Here is a 23,539-nt window from a genome sequence, read left to right on the forward strand (position 1 = left end):
TGGTTCTTTCTGCAGGCAAACCTTGGATGCTGCAGTTTCTGTGCCAGACCAGTCTTAGAAAGCAAGTGTCATCTTTTTGCTGGTGAGGGTCTTGCCTTTAATTTGTAAAAAAAAAATGCAACCTCTGTGAAGCACAATAAAACCAGGTACACCTGTTCATAATATTTAAATAATGGTGATGTTACTTGTACCTCAATAAACTACTTTAAAAAATAGTTTCCTGTAAGTTATTTCAAAATAAAAATTTAAGAGTAATGCTGTGAGTTTTAAGAAAGAATACACAGAGGAAAGCTAATTTTTTTTTAACAATGTACTTGTGTTCCTTTAAAAAAAAAAATTAAAAGCCCAAACCAACAACATGGCACTAAGGCAATTCATAGGACATTATCTTCGTCTTAATGTAACATTGTTCCAATAAAATAGACTAATACTTTTTGGATAAGTTCAAGTTCAAGCAATGACTGGGTGTCTGCCAGGCACCAGGCTCTCTGCTGGGTGCTGGGAGGTTAACCATACAAATTATTCAAATGAAAATACCTCTTGAGAAGTAAAAGGGAGTGCTAACAGTAAATTATATTTTTTAAAAAATTACCACAACTGGTTTTTTAAAAAAACACAACCATTTGTGGTAAATAAAAATTCAATTTAAAAACTATTTTTAATAAAATTCTAATACTTCATTTAAAGAAAAACTCAGGACACATGCTAAGAGGGACAGGATGTCAGGTTTACGAGGACAATGGTCAGCCCAGGCCTCAGGAATACAGTGGCACAAGTAACATGGAGGTGGGGGTTCCATCCGTGCTGCTCACGGGAACATCTCAAGTGACATGTATTTCAACTGCAATCTTTGGTCGAATGTGATCTAGCTCATTCCTAATCTCTATGCACTGTCTACCCTCAGGAACTAGAAACACAAAGCTGCAAGCACCAGCCCTGGAGCCAGACTGCCTGGACCTGCCCCTGCCCTGCTGCACGGCTGGTCCCTGCATGGCCTGGAGTGAGCCACCTGACATCCTGGTGCTTCCCAGCCTCATATGAAAATGGGGCGGTAATATCACCTGTCGCCCAGGCTGTGCAGGTTAATGAGTGCAGTGTCCAGCAGTGCCTGGCACACAGGACTTGCTTGGGTAGTTTTATTGCTATTAATGTCTACCATGTACCAGATGCTGAGCATGAGTAAAGGGAACTCATGAGCTGGATAGAGCTCATGGCTTTTGGGGGTTTCCCAGTACAGTATTTTCTAAACTTTAATTAGCAACCAAGAATTCCAATGGAGGTTTCCTATGAAAATACAGATCTGTCTTTTCTAGGAAAATCAGAAAGCTGCCAGGCAGAAGGAAAGAATTCAGTGGGTCAGTCCCAACTCCTCCCTGATGCTTCCAATGCCAATTGCTATCTTTTTCCTCCCCAATAATGTCATTCACTTTTTTTTAGCTGGCCATGTTTACATTTGAGCTTGTAACCCTGATCTACAGTGATGAACGAACAGCTGTGGTCCCTTGTCCTCACAGGGCTCACAGGTGCTATCATCGTAGGACAGAGAGGGACGGCTATCTCTTCAGGGAGGCCCTACCCTGAGCAGCCTGGAGAAGCTTGCTGGGTTGTAGAAAGAGTTGTCTACAAGACCCAGGCTACTCCCAGGTGTGGTTAATGGACCAGATCAGCCAGGAGCTCCAGAGAAACGCAGAACCTGCTCCAGATCAGCCGCCTTGGAATATGGATTTTAACAAGATCTCAGGTGTGCATCTTCAAGTCTATACCTCAGAGCCCTCCCGCGGGTAGATGATGCTGTTGACCATGCTGAAGTTGTAGAAAGGCGGGCTGAAGGGACTGCTCTGCCCCGCACCGGTGCTGGCAGGGAAAGGGCTATAATAGGAAGATCTCTGGCTGCCGCCGTTGCTGGTGCTGGTGCTCAGCTGCAAGTTGTCTGAGGCTTCCGAGACGGAGCTGGTGGGAAACGTGCTGCTGGAGGGCAGGTGGGCCCCCTGGATCCCTAGGGGGTGGCCACCAGCGACAGCTCGCTGGGTGCTCCCACTGCTGCTGACACTCAAGGTGCTGAGGCTGCTGAAGAAGGTGTTGAGGCAAGGGGTGGAGGTGAGCACGGGCCCTCCAGGGGAGGAGACACTCTTGGAGCCCTCAGGAGGCTCTGGAGACTGGGAAGGCCTCAGCAGAGCAGAGGGGCTGTCTCCTTCCGGCTTCCCACCCGCTCCAGCCCCTAATCCTGAGGACAGACCCTCTTCCGATTTTGACGTCCCTGCAGCCACTGCAGAGCTGCTGCTGGCCTCAGAGCGGCGCTTTCGCTTCCGGCGGAAGTTCCCGTTATCAAACATTTTCTCACAGTTTGGATCCAGGGTCCAGTAATTACCTTTCCCTGTGGAAATGAGAAAGACAGGTGTTAGAGAAGGAGATAGTTTATGCCTGCTCATTCAGCTTCTATTTCCAGAGAAGGAGGGCAGACTTTCATTAAACGCTGATGAAGATGCTCAGTCCACTATACTGTCTAGAGCAGCGGTTCTCAACCTGTGGGTCGTAACCCCTTTGGGGATCGAACGACCCTTTCACAGGGGTCGCCTAAATACATCCTGCATATCAGATATTTACATTACGATTCATAACAGTAGCAAAATTACAGTTATGAAGTAGCAACGAAAATAATTCTATGGTTGGGGGTCACCACAACATGAGGAACTGTATTAAAGGGTCGCGGCATTAGGAAGGTTGAGAACCACTTGTCTAGAGTTATCCGTATGGGGGAGATTTTATTTAACTTCAAACAGAAATCTGGAACAAAGAGGTTCTATCTGCCTTTACCTCTTCTTGGCAGTGTATGTTTCTTAAATTTTAAAACCTAATTCAATTCACAAGCCACTTATAAGTACCCAACACCCTCCCTTCTAGATCCAAATGGAGTGGCCTCGCAAAATCCTGGCGCTACTTAATAGGGATAAGAATAGCCCCCACCTCATGGGTTGGTTGTGAGGATTAAATGATATCTTTGCCCAGTAGCTGGCAGCACACAGTAAGCAGTGCAAAAACAGTATCTATCATTGTTATTTGCTGAAAGTATATAACACTTGCCCCTAAAAATACTCCAGTGGAAAAAAGGCAACCTCAAATACCCAATCCTGTGCCTTGCTGAACAAAAAAGACGGCAGTTAGTACTCAGCAACCACCTGTATAAGCGTCTTGGATGGCATGTTTGGAGGACAGGGGAACGCCTCTCCTAGAGCCTCTGTCTCCCTCACCCTAGGCAGGAGGTGCCCCCATATATCTTCCAGGTTTTCCCTCCACTGGGCAAATCTCAGGGATCAGAGCCCCATTTAATGCCGGCAGTGCTAGTCTCCTGCTTAGAAAATGTCACTCACAATTTATCTAACACAATCATCTTGGAGGATTTTATCTTCCCAAAGCTCTTTTCACTTCTGGCAAAATCAACTGTCCGTGTTGAAAGTACTATTAAGCACTTATTCTGTACTTAGTGCCTTGCATGGACAGCCTCTGTTACTCCTCACAGCTCCATGGAGATAGGTAATTTATTGCCTCCATTACTCAGATGGGAAACCTGAGGTGCAGACTGGTTAGTAACCTGCCATATTCCCAGTTAACAGCAGTAGAGCCAGGAATGCTCTACCAGTGATGGCGAACCTTTTGAGCTCGGCGTGTCAGCATTTTGAAAAACCCTAACTTAACTCTGGTGCCGTGTCACATATAGAAATGTTTTGATATTTGCAACCATAGTAAAACAAAGATGTATATTTTTGATATTTATGTCATATGTATTCACAACTACCATCTCAATAATGCCCTCACCTATCAGGGTAATTATATTGTGCCACCTTCATACCAAGCACTTTGACAAGACACTCTACAGATCCTTGAGCTTTTGGAAGGTCTGAGTAGTGAATGTAAAGTTTATGTGACCATCTCAGGTGCTTTAGAGGCAGAGTTGGAAGATGCATATCTAGAACTGCACGCCTGGTCCAATGCAGTAATCACCAGCCACACGTGGCTGATGGGCACCTGAAAAGTGGCTAATCCGAAGCAAGATGTGGGGTAGGACACACAGGGTTCTGAAGACTTGGTACCAAAAAGTAATATGAAGTACCTCACTAATAATTTTTATGTTTGTTATAGGTTGAAACAAATTTTGTTTTACATAAAAAAAAAAACATTAAGATGAAATTGACCGGTTTCTTTTTATTAGTGTGGCTACTAGAAAACTTAGTCACATGTGGTTTATACTGTATTTCTATTGGAAACCACTGCTCTCGCATGACTTCAGGTACGAGTACTCTAGGGTATTTATATAATTTACCCAAGATTCTAAATCTCTGGAGTGTACAACTGAAAGGGTTTCTATTTCTTTCCTTTTTCCATCACAACTCTGTCCATACCTCCCTTGTCCTGGGCTCCATCTGAAAACCTCAAGTAGGATCTGTTTCTCTCTTGTTTTCAGCTTTTCCCCACCTCCACCTCCCAGGTAGAGGGAAACAATTACAGCCCTCCACTGCACCCGGCCCTCTTCACCCCAGGGCTCAGAGCAGAAAAAAGCAAATGGGGGGACGGGGCGGGGGGGGGGGGGGGAGTTAATTTTTTGCATTTTCAAATACTTAAAGTATGAAAACCACAATTTGCAGGACTCAGCTGACGCCCTCTGATCCCTCTGCCCCATCTCTTGTCTTTGCCACTTATCCTCTAAAGCAGGGGTCCTCAAACTTTTTAAACAGGGGGCCAGTTCACTGTCCCTCAGACCGTTGGAGGGCCCGACTATAGTTTAAAAAAAATCTATGAACAAATTCCTATGCACACTGCACATATCTTATTTCAAAGTATAAAAACAAAACGGGAACAAATACAATATTTGTATTTGCATGTGGCCCGCGGGCCGTAGTTTGAGGACCCCTGCTCTAAAGCAATGGTTCTCAACCTGTGGCTCGCGACCTCTTTGGGGGGTCGCCTAAGACCATCGGAAAACACATATATAATTACATATTGTTTTGTGATTAATCACTATGCTTTAATTATGTTCAATTTGTAACAATGAAAATACATCCTGCATATCAGATATTTACATGACGATTCATAACAGTAGCAAAATTACAGTTATGAAGTAGCAACGAAAATAATTTTATGGTTGGGGGTCACCACAACATGAGGAACTGTATTAAAGGGTCACGCGGCATTAGGAAGGTTGAGAACCACTTTAGAAGTACTAAAGGTAGGCAGAGGATCTGCTCTGTGAAGGACACCAGAGGCTCAGGAAACGTGCTGGTGCGGGAGGCTCTCACCACCTCTTTTGTGAAACGTGATGGGATTCTCAGCTCAACCGAATCCCTTTATAGTCGCTTTCATCTGAGAGCTCACTGGTTCTCAGTCTACTTCCCCTCCAGCGGCACGGGCTCAGACCCGCCAGCCTCTCCGAGTGGAGACTGGAAATTGGGGGTGAGGAGCGAGCTTCTCCCTCCCCGGGTCCTCGCTCCAAGGGTCCTCTGAAACTTTTCTTTGTCCTGTGGTTTCTCCTCGCCCCAATCAGACGAAGTTTGGGTGGTTATCCCTCCACTGGCTCTCATCCCCAGTTAGAACCAGAAGACTCCGCATGGATCTCAAGTCAGCCACGCCGCGAACACCCACCCACCCTGTCCGCGCGCGCTTCCCTGCGCTCCGGCCCGGAAGGAAGCACCTGTCCAGCCGCCCTCACCTGGGTCATCCTCGTCGCGGGGCACCTTCTTGAAGCAGTCGTTGAGCGACAGGTTGTGGCGAATGGAGTTCTGCCAGCCCGCCTTGCTGCGCTGGTAGAACGGGAAGCTGTCGGCCACGTACTGGTAGATGTGGCTGAGCGTGAGCTTGCGCTCGGGCGCGCTCTGAATGGCCATGGCGATGAGCGCCGAGTAGGAGTAGGGCGGCCGCACCATCTTCATCAGGTCCTCGCGGCTGGCCATGGACAGCCAGCCCAGGTCGCAGGGTGCGGCGGGCCCCGAGGGCGCGGCGGGCGCGGCCTGCGCGAGGGACCGCTGGGCGCAGGCGAAGGTGCCGGCGGCGGTCGGCGGCTGCAGGAAGGGCCCGGCTGCGCCCCTGGACGGCGGCGGCGGCGGGGCGCCCAGGTACGCGGCTGCGGCGGCGCCCGGAGAGGCGCCCGCGCTCGGCCCGTTGAGCCACAGGTAGGGGTTGGCGGCGGCGGCGGGCGGGGCGGCGTAGTCGGCCAGTCCGTAGGGCGCCCTTGCGGCCGGGGGGGCGCCCGGGGCGGCGGCGGCCGGGGGCAGGCCGGGCTGCGAGTAGACGCCGAAGTTGTCGCCGCAGTAGAGAGACATGTCGGTGGACGCCGGCGGCTGCGGGGCGGCGGCTGCGGGGGGCGAGCGGGGCTGGTCTCGCCGCTCAGGCAAGAGCATCCCTCTGGGAGCCAAGCCTGCGGCGCTCGGCCCGCGATCTGTGACCGTCGCTCTGGGCGGGGGCGGGCGGATGCGCGGGGCGCCGGCGAGCCGGCCTCTTATACCTGTCGGCGCGCAGCCCCGGGTCGGGTTGGGCGGTGGCCCCGGGCGGGTTCGCCTCCCCCGCCCCGCCCCGCCCCACCTGCCGCGCGGCCCGGTAGTGCGCCCCGCCTTTGCAGCCCCTCCTCTCTGGGCCCTGGGCCCGGAGCCCGGAGCCGGGGAGGCCGGGGGAGACTGGCGACTCCAGGTGTAAGACGAAGAGGACCCCTTCCTAGCTAATATATTCTTAGCACAATCAGGAAATAAAATAACGAATATGAAAACAAAGAGATGATAACCAAGAGCACAAATATTTCTCTTAAGTCCGTGCGTTAACTTTGGATGGCCGCTCAGCCACCTGCCTAATTCCCTGTGGCTTTTCCACCTCCAGCCTCTGCACTTTTTGTGATTGAGGTGCAGGATTCAGGTCTGGTCTAAACTGATCCGCTACCGGCTGAGCATAGTGGATGTGACTTACAACTCTTTGGGATACAGTACAGAATAGTTCATATTAACAGGCATCCTCTGATCAGAGGGACTGAAATCGGTTTTTAATTTCTCTAAACATATAACTATTTGTTCGTTCACATTCGGGCCCTATTTGTTCATTTTTATGTCTGCTGTGTGCATTCCTTCCGTGTGATTAGTTGTCTTCAAAAGCAGAAGGGTGAATGTTTCAAAGACATTTAAATAAGTGGGTTCGGAATTAGCATTTTAAAGCCAAGTTTAATTTATACTGTGTGCAAGAAGCGCTCTTTAAAAAGAAGAAAAGAAGGAAGGGGAGGAGGAGGAGGGAGAAGGGGAGAAGAAGGGGGTAGGAGGTCACAAATTACGTGTTACTTTTGTAAAAACGTACTTTTACAAACTACTTCTGTAAATTCTCAAATGCAGTTCCTGCCTGGGAAAACAAACAAAACCAGTATAATCCTGTAGCCACACCACATGCCATGCAATCATTATTTATTGGCTCCCAGCAACAATGAGAAAATTGTTGTTGTGTTTTTTTTTACAAATTAAAATTCTCCCTAAATTTGTTCTTATTCTCAGACAGGTCTGAGATTCTCATTTAAGAAAGAGGGGAGAGGAAACCTTTTCCCCCTACTTGCCAGTTGCAGACTGGCAGCTCAGAGTACTTAATCCTGAACCCACACACCTCCCAGCCTGCACTTATTTTCATGAGAAAATTAGTTATGTACTTGGGGAAAAATTATTGTCTTTTGCAGATAACTTCGGGGGGGGGGGTGGGCAAATGAAATCTACAACTAGTTAACTAGCAAATTTTGGTACCTGAGACCCAAATCACACTTCCAATGTAACTATTTTCCCATCTTTTCTGGAACCAGAAAGGAATTATTTGCCAACTCTTAAAGCACACTATTTCTTTCAGTCTCCTGACAAATGCTATAGAGTGGACTAGTGATTGCCTTAATTGTATTTTGATTTAACGGTCTAAATGTTTCTTAAGTTATATAAGCATGGGCTTCCCTCCGCACCCCCACCCCCACCCCATATAGCCCTAAATGAAGTTGTTTTGTTCTATTATTCTCTTGGGGTGTTAATAAGGATGACAAGGATAGTCCAGGAAATTGGTAAGTAATTTTTAATGAGTTATAATGCCCAAGTTTAACTTTTATTTTTTCTTGAAGGTAACAGTCTAAACTAAATAGAGAAAGTCCAAAAGAAAAGCTGGGACCCTGGCCAGTTTGGCTCAGTGGCTAGAATTTCAGCCTGCGGACTAAAGGTCCGTGGGTTCAATTCCAGTCCAGGACACATACCTTGGTGGCACACTTGCCAATCTATGAGACACATAGATGTTTCCCTCTCTCTGTCTCTACCTTTACCTTCCACTCTCTCTGAAAATCAATAGAAAAAATGTCCTCAGGTGAGGATTAACAACTACAAAAGTTGGGAACCTAGATGGCAATAAATTAGGAAAAATTTGGAACAACCTTCCCTTTAGTAATTACTGTCGTTAAGAATATACCTTCCCTTATTTTTTTTGCAAACTGCTTACCCATACACACTTTGCAGTTTTGTAGGGTTATTTTTAAGTGTAATTCTCAATTGAATAGCTCCAAATTATTCTGAGAGGCCATCATTGCAGATTTTTGTTTCTTGCTTTGATTAAAGGTTTTGCCTACTAGAGATACTGTGCATTATCTTTTTCGGTCTTCAGTTTTATTTAAAAATGACAGAGCCACCTAGTGGCTCTTTGCCGCTGTTACAGCGTCTGTCTGGGGTATCTAGAAGTTCCTTTTCTATTTTCAATCATATCTTAATTAGGCTAGATTAAAACTATTCTTGGTCACAGCCTGTGTTTTTTAATGTCAAAATGATAATAATGTTTTAAAATCTCTATTTTAAAGATTAAACAAATTTTAAAAAACAAGTTCCCCATAGTGTTTTGTCCAAATGTCTTTTCACAGAAAGATATAATCAAGGCAATTGATTAATGTATCTCGGCCGGTATAAAATAAGGATGGACTGTTCAATATTTTCATCATCGGAAAATAAACATTTGGGATATTATTCTATGCAAAAAAAAAATCTTTATTTTTCACTAACATTTTATAACATTTTTGTTCTTCTTTGAAATAGCTGAGTGATTTACAGGATAATGGAATGCTGTCATTTTAAATAAATTATGTAACAGAATGTAAAATGTATTACACTCATTAATTTATAGCATCATAGAAACATTGGCACATTAGTGTTTGCTAGTATTTTTACACATTTCCAGAGGAAGCAAATGTTAATATAAATTGGAAATAGCCTCAGTGCTCTTAACTTCTAATGGCTGCCCACTTAGAACACTGAGCTGTGCACAGAGCCAGTCCTCCCGTCTCGGCATCATGCGCACCCGTAGCATCTGTGGAAAAGCCACAGGTGGGAATAATGGAGTCTGCTCGTGTCTCCTACTTGGTCTTCCGCCTTGCATGACGTTTTCTCAAGACAAATTCTTTTTAAAAAAATATTCACCCATGCCCTGACCGGCTTGGCTCAGTGGGTAGACATCGGCCTGCGGACTGAAGGGTGCCAGGTTCGACACCGGTCAAGGGCATGTACCTTGGTTGCGGGTACATCCCCAATAGGGGGCGTACAGGAGGCAGCTGATCAATGTTTCTCTCCCATTGATGTTTCTAACTCTCTATCCCTCTCCCTTCCCCTCTGTAAAAAAAATCAATAAAATATATTTTAAAAAAAGCATTCACCCAGGAATATGTTTATTGATTCTAGAGAGAGGGGAAAAGAGAGGGTGAGTGAGAGAGAAAGAGAAACATCAATGTGAGCAAGAAACGTTGATCGGTTGCCTGCCGCATACATCCTGACCCGGGTTAAACCTGCAACCTAGGATGTGCCACTGGAAAACGCCCCAGCCAACTGAACCACATGGGCCAGAGCAAAGACAAATCCTTTTATGTAATTTTGTTTTTTAAACACCTTGCCCACCATAGGATAAGCAAACATTAAATTTTTTAAAAAAATAGTATCTATTGAATTAAAGAATTACTAATAAATACCACATGAAATATACATAAGCCCACTCAAGGATGTATAAAGTCATGGGCACACACACACACACACACACACACACACACACACACGGGACTTGGGAAAATTTTCTATAACAAAAAAGGATACAGTAGAAGCATTACTTACATGTGGAGGAAAAGCCCAACTCAAGAAAATTACTAGATTAATGGGAAAAAATTTTAGAAAACATCTGTTTTGTTCTCAGTGAGACATAAGAAAGCTTGGCTTTTATGAAACAAAAAATCGGACTAAGATAAAAGGTAAACTCTGGTGCAAATAGGGATGAAACAGGAACTAGAAGTGAGAAAAGATACAAGATAACTTGAATTGTAGTTGAAGAGCAGTTTAGAATAATGAGGTGAGACTAACTACCACATAGGTCAAATATATAAGATGAATTAGTGAATTTATTGTTTTGGTGAGGAAAGGATAGATTATTTAAGAAAATATGCTGAAATGACCAGACCTGGACCCATTAGTTCATTCCTCACTTGCTGTAATTTATTTCCAAGTCCCGACCATTCTATTGGTTCTCATTTTAGAGCTGGCAGTGTCATCAATGAGGGGCTAACTGAAGAGCCTTTGTCTCCTCCCATCTATACCTCAAAGGCTGTGACTTACGGGGACTGAAGCAGAACTCAGAGGGACCATTCATTTGTTCCTTTAACAAAGGCCTCTACTTACTGAGTGTTGATGAGAAACTGAGGCAGCCCTTTTCTCCCAGAACAGTAAGCTTTCCACCAATTTGGAATTCGTCTCCTGTTCCAATACTTTTCCCTTGGAAGCCCTTAATATTGATGTTGCCAAATTGTCCCAGCCAGTCACCCGCTCAGCCCTTGGGGGTCGGGGAAGACTGGGGTGAGCTGCAAGTACAAAGCGGGACAAAAATCAAATCAGGGAATCTCAGAAGCAGGGGCATGGCCCAGAGATAACCCAGCCTCATGCAACTGACCCCAAGGCTCATGACCCTCTTCCCACTGCAACACTAGGCACAGGAAGTGTAGCAAAAGGGATAAATCCTGAGGATTGTGGAAGCCTGAGGCATCTGGGGATACCACAGACGTTCCACGTAATTAATCCAGAAAAAAATAATCAACCAGCCAAAACATTGGGCTCCAACCAATTCCTTTGAAAAATTATGGACCTTGAGAGCTTGTTTGGAGGTTCTAGCAGGGGAGTGCAGCTACTCCTATACCCTTGACCGAAGACCGGTCCTCTCCTCGGGGGCGGGGAAGGTCGTCCTCTTCGACCGAGCGCGCAGCTTCGGGAGGGACACACATGGATCGGTGAGGGAGGAGGGGGACACCCGCCTAGCCAGCCAGATCAGCCGAATCAACCCTGGCGATCAATGGGGTGACAGATGTCGCAGCCAGATCGCCCTCACATTCTGAACAATTATGGATCTGCATCCCCTCCCCTCCCCCTGAAGCTCTTCCATTGCCTCCCGGCCCCTCCCTGCTCCTCTGGAATGCTTCCTGGCCTCTGGCTCCAGCCAATTAGCCCATTCCTCAGCTAACTTCTCAGACTCTTCCTTCTGCTCCAGGCTTCCAGAGTGTCTTCAGCTTTCCTTCAGCATTTGCTGTGCACAGCTCCTGCCCTGGGGCCACCCTAAGGGAAGGTTACACGTGCACCACTGCTCCCTCCTCTGGGCAGGAAGGCCCTCTAGCCCTGCTGTCACGCTGGGTGCTGCCCACATACTCCTGGATGGCTCAGCCAACAACCTGGCCCTTATTTCCAGGAACCAACTCCTCTTCTCCAGGTCAGTACTCACTATAGTGGGGATTACCAGATGGGGACCTCACTTTTTTTTTAGAGCTAACAATTAAGGAACAGGTACTAAATACTTGGCACTATCTCATTTAATTCTCACAGCAATGCTATCAGATAAGCACCGTTAGCCCATATCTTACAAGCAGCAGGCAGTAAGGAATTTTGCTGTGATCTCCCTGCTCCTGAGTGTGCAGTCGAGATTCAACCCCAGGCCTTAGTATCCGCCTCCAGTGTTTCTCCAGTGCCCAGTGCAGTGCCTGACATTAATGCATGCTCAATTATTGTTTATTGCTTGACTAAATTAAAGAGCTTTTTAAAAAAGTATAAAAATGGAAAAAGTCTCACCCTACAACCTCCTACCCCTCTTTCCTCTCAGCAAAGGCAGTTGCTGGCTCTCAGTGTCTTCTGTTTTCCTCCAAAATGTTCTGAGGTGCTTACCCACACAGCTATACACATTTCACAGTGTGCAAAAGTGAAGCCCGTGCTACTCACATGGCTCTGCACCTTCCACGTTCATGAATATATGTTGGATCACTTTCCAAAACAGCCCAGATGTCCCTGCGTGAGCCTAACTCTCCCCACCTGGCAATCCTTTCCTGGGTCTCAGTGAGGACCCACCGGTATGGCTGTGTGAGTGGCCCATAGCCAGTGTCTGCTCCAATTTGTTTGTGTCTCTCCTTTCATGTTGGGCAATATTTTGAATTTAACTTCTTTTTTATGTGTCTTTGGATTATTTCATTGTTTTAAAAAGATGGCTTAGCCCTGGCTGGTTTGGCTCAGTGGATAGAGCATTGGCCTGTGGACTAAAGGGCCCCAGGTTTGATTCTGGTCAAGGGCACATGCCTGGGTTGCGGGCTTTATCCCCACTCGGGGGCATGCAGGAGGCAGCCGATGATCTCTCTTTCCCTCTCCTTTCCTCTCTGAAATCAATTAAAAAAAATATTTTTTTAAAAAAAGATGGCTTAATTTACTTATGACAGGAAACCCCTAGCTGGGGTTTGCTGGGCTGGTGAATGTGTGTGACTTTAGTGTCTGACTCTGACAGTGCTACCCGAGGCCACTGTCCTACCACAGCCGGTGCCCCTGCTTTCCTTCACCTTCGCTCACACTGGCTTTGTCTTTTTATTTTTGCCAATCTTAAAAGGACAACAATATTTCTCAAAATTATTTTCATTATGAATGAATTTCAGTACCTTGTCATATGTCATTTTAATTTCTTTTTTGTGAACTGCCTGTTTTGATATTTTGCCCATTTCTCTGTTTGTGTATCTGTTTTAATTGATGTGTCTGAGCTCTTCGCAATTAAGCATATCAAGGCTGTTGCAAATCATGTAAAACTGTCCCTTCTCTTAGGATTTGTGGTAACTTGCTGTCCTGGCTGTTTTCTTTTCTCTTCTACATCTTCCTCAAGGACATCTGTGTCTCACCTCATCCTTCAAACAGTGTTTTCTTCCCTCAGGTTCCTAACTTCATCCCTCTTATTTTTCTTCTACACATTCTTCATGGGTTGCCACAGCTCCCTCTATGGCTTTAGAACAGTGATGGCAAATCTATGACACGCGTGTCAGAGGTGACACGCGAACTCATTTTGTTGGTTGATTTTTGTTTGTTAAATGGCATTTAAATATATAAAATAAATATCACAAATATAAGTCTTTGTTTTACTATGGTTGCAAATATCAAAACATTTCTATATGTGACACGGCACCAGAGTTAAGTTAGGGTTTTTCAAAATGCTGGCATGCCGAGCTCAAAAGGTTCGCCATCACTGCTTTAGAATCTGCAGTGGGCATGGTTTGTTGTAGCTGTGATGGCCTGTTTAATAGCCCTACAGGAAAAGCTCATTATCCCTGGTCCTTGAGGATCAGCTGGCCTGTGAGCTTCTCACTGCTCCTGTGATCTATCTGAGGTGCTGAGTGATGTCAGACAGGTCATTTAAGATCTTCATCAGGACTTCTGCAGGTTATCCTTCTTCACAGGGATTGCTTTCTGTGCAGAAATTGTAGCCCTGAAATGGCCACTTTTGGTACCATGAGAGAGAGCCTGCCTACAAATGCAGGTGACTCCACGTAAAGTTAAGTGACAGAAGTGAAAACATCCTGGGTCCAAGATTTGAATCCTTTCATCCAGAATCCTCCTTTACCCCCTACCCTTGAACTTCCTGATTTCGTTAGCCAACAAATTTTCTTTTCATTTAATAACTTAGGATGGTGTTTGTTACAGGCTAAATCATGTCTCCCCACCCCACCCCCAAATTAATATGTTGATATTCTAGCTCCTGCTAACTTAACAATGTGAGTTCATTACCATATAACAATGAAAGACAAATCACAATGTGAGTTAGCAGGAGATGGGGTCTATTTGGAGATAGGGTCTTTAAAGAGTTAATTAGGGCCTGGCCAGTATAGTTTAGTAGTTGAATATTGACCTATGAACCAGAAGGTCACGATTCAATTCCCAGTCAGGGCACAAGCTCAAGTTGCAGGCTCAATCCCCAGTAAGGAGGTTGCAGGAGGCAGTCAATGAATGATTCTCTCTCCCTTTCCCTTCCTCCCTGAAATTAATAAAAAATATTTTTAAATATTTTTGAAGTAAAATGAGGTCATCAGGTGGACCCTAACCCAATGTGACTTTGTCCTTTTAAGAAGCGGTCAGGACAGACATACATGCACACACAGAGAGAAGCCATATGAAGATACTGGAAGGAGACAGCCATCTGCAAGCCGAGGAGAAAGGCCTCAGAGGTACCAACCCCACTGACACCTTGATCCTGGACTTCTAGCTCCAATATATGAAGAAATCGATTTCTGTTGTTTAAGCCAGTCGGTCTATGGTACTGGTACTTTATTTTGGCAGCTTGAGCTGGTTGATTGATACAGGTGAGTTTTTGTCTCTTTCTAAAGAAAGTGCTGGTGACTCTAATCCAGATCTCTTCCATGTGCTCCTGGCCCAGTAAATAACTCTTACTGGATATTTTTTTTTCATTTTCTTACAGTTCATCTCAAGTACAACATGTCTAAGCAGGTCATCATAATTTTCTTAAAGTCTACTTCTCCTTCTGTATTCCATATCTCTCTGAAGGGCCCCATTATACCCTTGACCCAGGTATCTAAGTCAGAAACCAGAAATTCTTCTCCCTTCACTCTCTGTCCTACTTGCAACACCAAGGTTTAGGCCACCATCATCTGTCTTCTGGATTATTGAAGTTGGCTTCTAATTGGCCTCCCTGCCTCCTCTTGTCACTGTCCAATCAATCCTCTCTCCATACCACTCTCATAATGATTCTGTAAAAGTCATAAACCCTCTCCTGCTTTCATCTCTTTAGTGTCTCCCACTACTCTTTTTTTGTTTTGTTTTGTTTTGTTTTTAGGAAGGGAGAAGGAGAGAGATAGAAACATCAATGATGAGAGAGAATCATTGATCGTCTGGCTTCTGCATGTCCCTCACTAGAGATCGAGCCCGCAAGCCAGGCATGTGCCCTTGACCAGAATTGAACCTTGGACCCTTCAGTTTGCAGGCCAATGCTCTATCCACTGAGCCAAAATGTCCAGGGCTATTTGTAGGCAATTTTTAAAATATCAGAACAAAATTACAACAATAAACACTTGTAAAATAAAACTAGTATTTCACATGTAGAATAATAAATATTTAAAACTACTTTCACATGTAGCACTCTAATGAATAGGGAGATTTAGACCCAAATTATAAAATGTGTCTAGTCATTATCTGGAAACATTTTATATTTTAAAACTCCTAATGTTATAGGAAATATTTTATATTACTTCTGTCAAGGTTTCAGTTAAGAGTTGGTTACAGGTGCCGAAACCGGTTTGGCTCGGTGGCTAGAGCGTCGGCCTGCGGACTGAAGGGTCCCAGGTTCGATCCCGGTCAAGGGCATGTACCTGGCTTGCGGGCACGTCCCCAGTGGGAGATTTGCAGGAGGCAGCTTATCGATGTTTCTCTCTCATCGATGTTTCTAACTCTCTATCTCTCTCCCTTCCTCTCTGTAAAAAATCAATAAAATATATAAAAATTAAAAAAAAAGAAAAAAAAAAGAGTTGGTTACAGGTATGGAAAGAGCAGGTAGCCAAGTTCAATCATAGTAGGTTTTCCTTGTTCAGAAGGGCAATGGTAAGCAGGATATCTGCGGTGACCACAGTTGACTAAACTGAATATGGGGGGAAGTGAATACAGAAGGGGTCTGATTTTCTTCTCAACAGATTAGGTTTTTCTGTTACTTTGCTCCTATGCTTTACTTATCCACTGTGGGACTCATTAAAATTTTAATTAGTCACTTGCATAACTTTTTAATTTGTGCCTAAAACCATCTGAGGGGCAAGGACCACTTGGCTATCTCCTCATTCAGTCATTAATCCCTAACACTGGCTAGAAGTACATGTCCAATAAATATTGAATGAATTTGGTTTAAATTTTATTTAAATTTTAGTGTAATATTAAGGCATTTTAGAATTGAGGAAATGTATTTGTCTTATCTGCTTAGTGGCTACAGAACTGCTTTTTGAGTTTTATATAGACCAGGTAAGCGCCAGGTGAAGTATAATGGCCCCGTTAGGTCTTAATGCTACTTTTTTTTTTAAAATATATTTTTATTGATTTTTTTACAGAGAGGAAGAGAGAGGGATAGAGAGTTAGAAACATCGATGAGAGAGAAACATCGATCAGCTGCTTCATGCACACTTCCTACTGGGGATGTGCCTGCAACCAAGGTACATGCCTTTGACCGGAATCGAACCTGGGACCTTTCGGTCCGCAGGCCGACACTCTATCCATTGAACCAAAGGGCAATGCTTCTTTGTTATATGCTTCCATAGCATTCTATACTCATCTTTTTAGGTTTCCTCCACATTTTTACTTTAGTTGTTCAGTGATTTGTCTTTCATTGCTATATGGTAATGAACTCACTAAGGTCCAGGATTATGGTTTACTCACCACTGTATATACTCACTGTCTAGCATAACATCTAGGTGGGCATTCAGATATTAGAGATTAGTACAAATAAATGCCCTGACCGGAAATTGAACCGTGACCTCCCAGTTCATATGTGACACTCAACCATTGAGCCATGCTCGCTGGGCTCTTTTTTTTTTTTAAATCCTTACCCAAGGAGTGAGGATATTTTTTCCATTGATTTTTTAGAGAGAGTGGAAGGGTGGGTGGAAGGGAGGGAGAGAGAGAGAAGGGAAGAGAGAGAAGGAGAAGGAGGGGGAGGGGGAGGGAGAGGAAGGGAGAGAGAGGAAGAGGGAGAGAAGGAGAGGGAGGAGGGAGGGGAGGGAAGGGGAGAGAGAGAGAGATCATTGTGAGAGAGACACACTGATTGGTTGCCTCCCACACCGCCAATGATGGGTGGGGATCCAACCTGCAACCCAGGTGGGTGCCCTTGACTGGGAATCAAACCCACAAGACGATAAGGTTCTGGTCTGTATCAAATACAATAATCTTAGGAACAAAGCACTGACCACAGAGAGCTTCAATCAAGCTGGAGATAACAGGTGGGCCTCAGCTGTGGTTCAGCTCCAGGCCCATGAAAGCAGTGAAACCATACCAATCCAAGCCATGGCTGGCATCAGGACTGAACACGCTGGTCAGCTACCCCTACCCTAGTGTCATCCAGTCAAACAGAGGCCAGGACCCTAACTCCTTTAGTCACCATGCGTAATGGTTTCCCCCTAAAGAACCCATCCCCTGGAAGCCATCAGGAGCCAGGTCTCTGAGCATTAAATTAGCTCACTTGTCTCTGGGCTTGCGCCACCTTTTAGAGCAGCGGTTCTCAACCTGTGGGTCGCGACCTCTTTGGGGGTGGAACGACCCTTTCACAGGGGTCGCCTAAGACCATCAGAAAACACATATATAATTACATATTGTTTTAGTGATTAATCACTATGCTTTAATTATGTTCAATTTGTAAAAATGCAAATACATCTGCATATTAGATATTTACATTACAATTCATAACAGTAGCAAAATTACAGTTATGAAGCAGCAACGAAAATAACTTTATGGTTGGGGGTCACCACAACATGAGGAACTGTATTAAAGGGTCGCGGCCTTAGGAAGGTTGAGAACCACTGGTCTAGAATGAAACCCTTGCTTTCTTTGCGGCAGGCTCCTGTTCCTGTCTTACGGGGCTTTGATGAGCACAGGCAAAGGGACCCCTTCAGTTGGGTAACACATCTTTCTGTTGGCATTCAAGAAAGCCAGGCTGGTCTTCTCAGTGGATCTGGGTCTTTGTTTAGCAGTTAAAAGCTGTGCGTGCACACCTAGGCAGCACCTTTCAAGGGCCGTCACTTTTACTCCGAAGCCAATGAGGCTTAGGTAGCTCCCAAGTTAGCAGAAAACACCCAGGCCCACGTCACCTGGAGGCTACGGAGACTGGGGACTGACGGCCTCACAGGAATCCCCGAGTGGAAAAAAAAACAAATACAGGCTCCAACAAAGGCAAAAGATATTGGACACCGGGCTACTGCGATTTTGTACATTTCGCGAATGACAAGCCCAGGGATGCCTGTGTGGCGGCCTCACACACTCAAGGGACCTAAATAACCACAAAGGATGGTCTGAAATGGAAACATTCTAACTAAAAGCAGGCTTGTCCTAGGCTACAACTGTCCCTGACAAAAGTCAACCTTTGCTTTAATCGAGCCCATTGTCTTCTCCCACCGAAGACCACGAAGACCATGTGCCTTTGGAAGGTCAGGGTATCTTTCTTTTTTTCCGGACCCTCAGGGCGCAACCTAGGCACCCGGGCGGACCACAATTAAAGAAGCATGTGCCTATCATTTCACATTTTTAGCCAATCCCTGCAATTTCCCCCCGCCTCGCTTTCTCCCTCCTCCCTAATCTGTCACGAATGGATTTCACGTAAACCAATTACGTCTTTCCCTTAGCTTCTAATGTACAACATAAGGTGCAGAACTGCCATTTTCCAGAGCATTTTTCTCAATCCCTTTAGATTTTGCTTCCCAGCAATTGTCAGTTCGGCCGAAACCGGTTTGGCTCAGTGGATAGAGCGTCGGCCTGCGGACTGAAGGGTCCCAGGTTCGATTCCGGTCAAGGGCATGTACCTGGGTTGCGGGCACTTCCCCAGTAGGAGATGTGCAGGAGGCAGCTGATCGATGTTTCTCTCTCATCGATGTTTCTAACTCTCTATCTCTCTCCCTTCTCTCTGTAAAAAATCAATAAAATATATTTTAAAAAAAAATTGTCAGTTCGGCTCAAATAAAGTCATAAAAATCCTCTACAGCAGTGGTTCTCAACCTTCTGGCCCTTTAAATACAGTTCCTCGTGTTGTGACCCAACCATAAAATTATTTTCGCTGCCACTTCACAACTGTAATGTTGCTACTGTTATGAATCGCAATGCAAACATCTGGTATGCAGGATGGTCTTAGGGGACCCCTGTGAAAGGGTCGTTCCACCGCCAAAGGGGTCGCGACCCAAAGGTTGAAAGCCGCTGCTCTACAGGTTTGAATGTTTCTCGCGTTGACAATTTTAACACATTTAATTCTGTATGAAATTTAAAGGTATTTTCCCCCCACTTTTCTCAGAAAAACTCAGAATCAGAGAAAAACTGGGAAGCTGATAGTAGGCGGATGCGAGATGCCCGCCAACGGCTCAGAGCCTGGGTCCCTCCGCCAGGGGGACCGGGACAGCGCTGCAGACCAGGCCTCGGCCGCGCCGGACACTCACCCTCGGCGCTGTCCCGGCCGGTGGAAGGCCCGGCGGAGAGAGGCAGAGGAAGTCCAGCGTCCAGCCAGCAGCTACGGCCTCGGCCTCCGCCACCAGGCCCGCGTCCTTCCCTTTCGCGGGGCCCCACCTCCCCCTGGTCCTCCTGCAGCTCCTGGCACTCCACGTGCTCCTCATAGTCTCTGGCCGCTTCCCGCAGCCCCGCCTCCGAGGGCCCCGCATCCGCCCCGTCCGCACTCCCGGGAGTCGCGGGACCCTCCGGCCGGCCAGTGGCCCCTGTTTTGTTTTTGTTAATCCTCACCCCGAGGTATTTTTCCATTGATTTTTTTTTTTTTTTTTTTTTTTTTTTTTTTTTTTTTTTTTTTTAGATGGAGTGAAAGGGAGGGGAGAGACAGAAAGAGAAACATCAATATGAGAGAGACATCGACTGGTTGCCTGCCACATGCACCCTGACCAGGGCTGGGGATCAAGCCTGCAATCAAGGTACATGCCCTTGACCAAAATTGAACCCGGAACCCTTCAGTCCACAGGCTGACACTCTATCCACTGAGCCAAACCAGCTAGGGCTCCCACTGCTCTTAAGATAAAGTCCAGCCTGGCCAGCGTGGCTCAGTGGTTGAGATCCAAGCAATGAACCAGAAGGTCATGGTTAGATTCCTGGTCAGGGCACATACTCAGCTTGTGGGCTGATCCCTGGTGTGGGGCATGCAGGAAGCAGCTGATCAATGATTCTCCTCATCTCTACCCATCTCCCTATCTCTATCTCTATCTCTACCCATCTCCCTATCTCTATCTCTATCTCTATCTCTATCTCTATCTCTATCTCTATCTCTATCTCTGTCTATCTCTCTATCTCTCTCCCTTCCTCCCTCCTCTCTGAAATAAATAAAAGAAAAGAATAAAGTCCAAACTCTGTAAGTGATCCTGGGAGAGGCAGCTCATTTTGTAAGCTGATCCAAAACTGAAAATAAATTCCTCAACTAATGATCAGCTTAGTAACAGTGATGCTCAGCTTAATGGTGCTTATTTTAAAATTAAGATGAAGACAAATTTCTACATTAGTAAAACAGTTTTAACCATCATGACAAATTGCAACTTACATGGGAATGGAAAAAGGCACATAATTGCCCCATTTATAGGTTTGGCTGTTATTCACAAAGGTTGATTCAAGAAGCCATCTGAAGTAATCCTTAGGATCTGTCGTAAATTTGTGAAGACATAATCCAAGATTACATTCAAAACGGAACAGAGCAAGGATTCTTGTGCCCTGACTACTGCCGCTGGATGCTGCCTGTGAAATCCTGACCCCAATCCTGTCAAGTGTTTTTCACCCTCTTCAAAATATTTCCGGCAAATATTTCAGGTGAGTTTATAACCCGGTTCGCTTATAAATTCAAGAAATAGTTATTGAGAAGGACAGACCCTGTCCCTGGCTCCAAACAGGATAAACCATGAGTCCCTACTCCCACATAGCCTCAGACAAGGAGGAATTTCCACCCAAAATGGCCCAGAGGACCAAGGGACCTAGGCTACAGGTTTACAGTTGTCAAGGTCACTGTATCTGGCTTGAGAATACTGAAATAATCTTGTCTTTTAAGGGTAAGTTGGGCTTTCAGAGGAGGAAGACTTATCTGTAAAATATGCTAACTTGCAAATCCTCACCAATCATGCAGATGATGTCCATGGAGACAGAAGTTTTCTTATAAAGATTTAATTCTTCTCCTATCTCAAAAAGACAGACCTGGCGCTGCATATGAAGCAGTAGTCACTGCCCAACACTTCATAAAGTTGAAAAGATTGAGAAGACAGTGACCTATGGCTAACATAACTTGACAATTTAACTGCCTGGTGGATCCTCTGGCCTCTCTGCTGTGCCAAGACTTCCCCAGTGCACACAGTGGATCGTGTTGGCTCTCCAGCCTGAATGAAGGGCGTTCATTCCTTTACTGAACCAGCCACAACCCCAGCACCCTCCGTGCTTTTCCTAATGCATTGTTCCCATGTCTTCTCATGTTTTGCTATGAATGAATCAATAAATTAAAAAAATTACTGCCGTGGACAGTGTGTCTCAGTTGGCTGAGCTTTGTCCTGTGCACAGAGCTTTTGATTCCTGTTCAGGGCACATGCCTGGGTTTCGGGCTGGATCCCCAGGACAGGGCATACAGGAGGCAGCCAATTGATTCTCACATTGATAATTCTCTTTGAAATCAATAAAAACATATAAATATTTTTAAGTTAAAAAGTCAGTTCTCTTCCTCAGATGTAGTGGGCAGGTCAAGATATATCTATGAGCCCTAGCTGGTTTGGCTCAGTGGATAGAGTGTCAGCCTGAAGACTGAAGGGTCCCAGGTTCAATTCCGGTCAAGAGCACATGCCTGAGTTTCAGCTCGATCTCCAGTAGGGGGCATGCAGGAGGCAGATGATCAATGATTCTCTCTCATCATTGATGTTCCTCTCTCTCCCTCTCCCTTCCTCTCTGAAATCAATAAATATATATATATGATATGTCAAAGATATATCTATGATCCTAATTCGGCCTGTCTGACACACAGATGAGCTGATTTTATAATATTCATGGCTTCGGCAGTTTGCTAGCCTCCGTTACATATAAAACCTTCGTATAAGCTTCAGATGCATTTTACTGGTTTACTGCCCCTCTTTTTAGCCAACCTCCAGTGGAACCCAGATTCATTCTTCTAATTTCAGCCCCCACAGCCTTTCTGTCCTGGAGCCCTTTACTTTTTTTCCTACTTTTTAAGATTGGTAATTGCCTTTCATATAATAGGTACCCCATAGATAGTTTTTGATGATGATGATGATGATAAACTTGACCTTATGGCTGCTTCCTGACTCTATGATTACTTGGGTCAACCCCACTCAGCCAGGCTGAAATTGAAGCTGGATTGACCTAATTTTTCAATCAGTATTTCCCAGTCTGTGGTAGAGCTTGTTAAAATACAGATTCCTGTCCTAGCCGGTTTGGCTCAGTGGATAGAGCATCAGCCTCCAGACTGAAGGGGTCCCAGGTTTGATTCCGGTCAAGGACACATTCCGGGTTGTGGGCTCGATCCCCAACAGGGGGTGTGCAGGAGGCAGTCATTCAATGATTCTCACTCATCATTGATGTTTCTATCTCTCTGTCCCTCTCCCTTCCTCTCTGAAATCAATAAAAATATATTTTTAAAAAAATACAGATTCCTTGGTCCCACCCCCATGTAGTCTGACTCTCTAGGGTGGGGTACCTCAGGCTGTATAACCTCCATTCTCCCCCTCTCCCCATTACCCTGACACTTGAGTTTGGGAGCATAATTACCTACTCAAAACTTTTAAAATGAGAGAAAATATTGCTTTATAGATACACATAAATGATAAAGCAGTGATTCTCAAGTTGGGGAGATTAGAGAGAACCATCAAAAATCAAAGTGTTGCCCTGGCTGGGTGGCTCAGTTGATTGGGACGTCCTCCTATACACCAAAAGATGGTGGTTCCATCCCAGGGCAGGGCACATATTTAGATTGCAGGTTTGATCCCCAGTCAGGGCAAGTACAGGAGGCAACCTGATCATTATTTCTCTCTCACATTGATTTTTTTTTTCTTACTCTCTTTCTTTCCTCTCTCTCTAAAAATCAATGAAAATATATCCTCAGTTTGAGGATTAAAACAAAAATATCAAAATCTTTTTCAAGTCATAAGTCCTGCTCCTTGTCCTTGTCTCTTTTGGAGAGGACTGCCATGCGGGCCTGGACCAGTAGGTGTGTGCCTGTAGCACCCCCCAGAAAGTCAGGGGCAGCGGGAGACAGCTGACAGCCATGCTGAGGAGCAAAGAGCATACAAGGGGCAGAAATAATCAAGGAACACTTCTTATAAATGTGTTTGTATACATTATTTTTTTTTTTTAAAGAAGGGAAGTGTTTTGGGGGGAGGGGGAATTTTTTAATCCATAATAGAGAGTTGGAAGGTGAAAATGGAGTGAACTTGAATGCATAGAAAAATCATCGTGGGAAGCTAGTTAGATCTACCCTCCTAAAGCAGATCCCCCCGCAGACCGAGAATGCAGCCTCAGAA

General features: G+C 45.3%; 1 protein-coding gene across 1 annotated transcript; it reads right to left on the minus strand.

Annotated features, from left to right (window-relative positions):
- Positions 1-1,757: 1,757 nt before the first annotated feature.
- FOXI3 (forkhead box I3) lies at positions 1,758-6,389 on the minus strand (the record flags this gene model as incomplete). The annotated part of the gene is made up of 2 exons (XM_081086702.1): positions 1,758-2,374; positions 5,702-6,389. 2 exons carry the CDS (start codon positions 6,387-6,389, stop codon positions 1,758-1,760), a joined length of 1,305 nt encoding a protein of 434 aa, XP_080942828.1.
- Positions 6,390-23,539: the final 17,150 nt, after the last annotated feature.

The sequence above is a fragment of the Myotis nattereri genome (assembly GCF_964212035.1).
Source record: "Myotis nattereri genome assembly, chromosome: 3".
In the NCBI taxonomy this organism is placed as follows: Eukaryota; Metazoa; Chordata; class Mammalia; order Chiroptera; family Vespertilionidae; genus Myotis; species Myotis nattereri.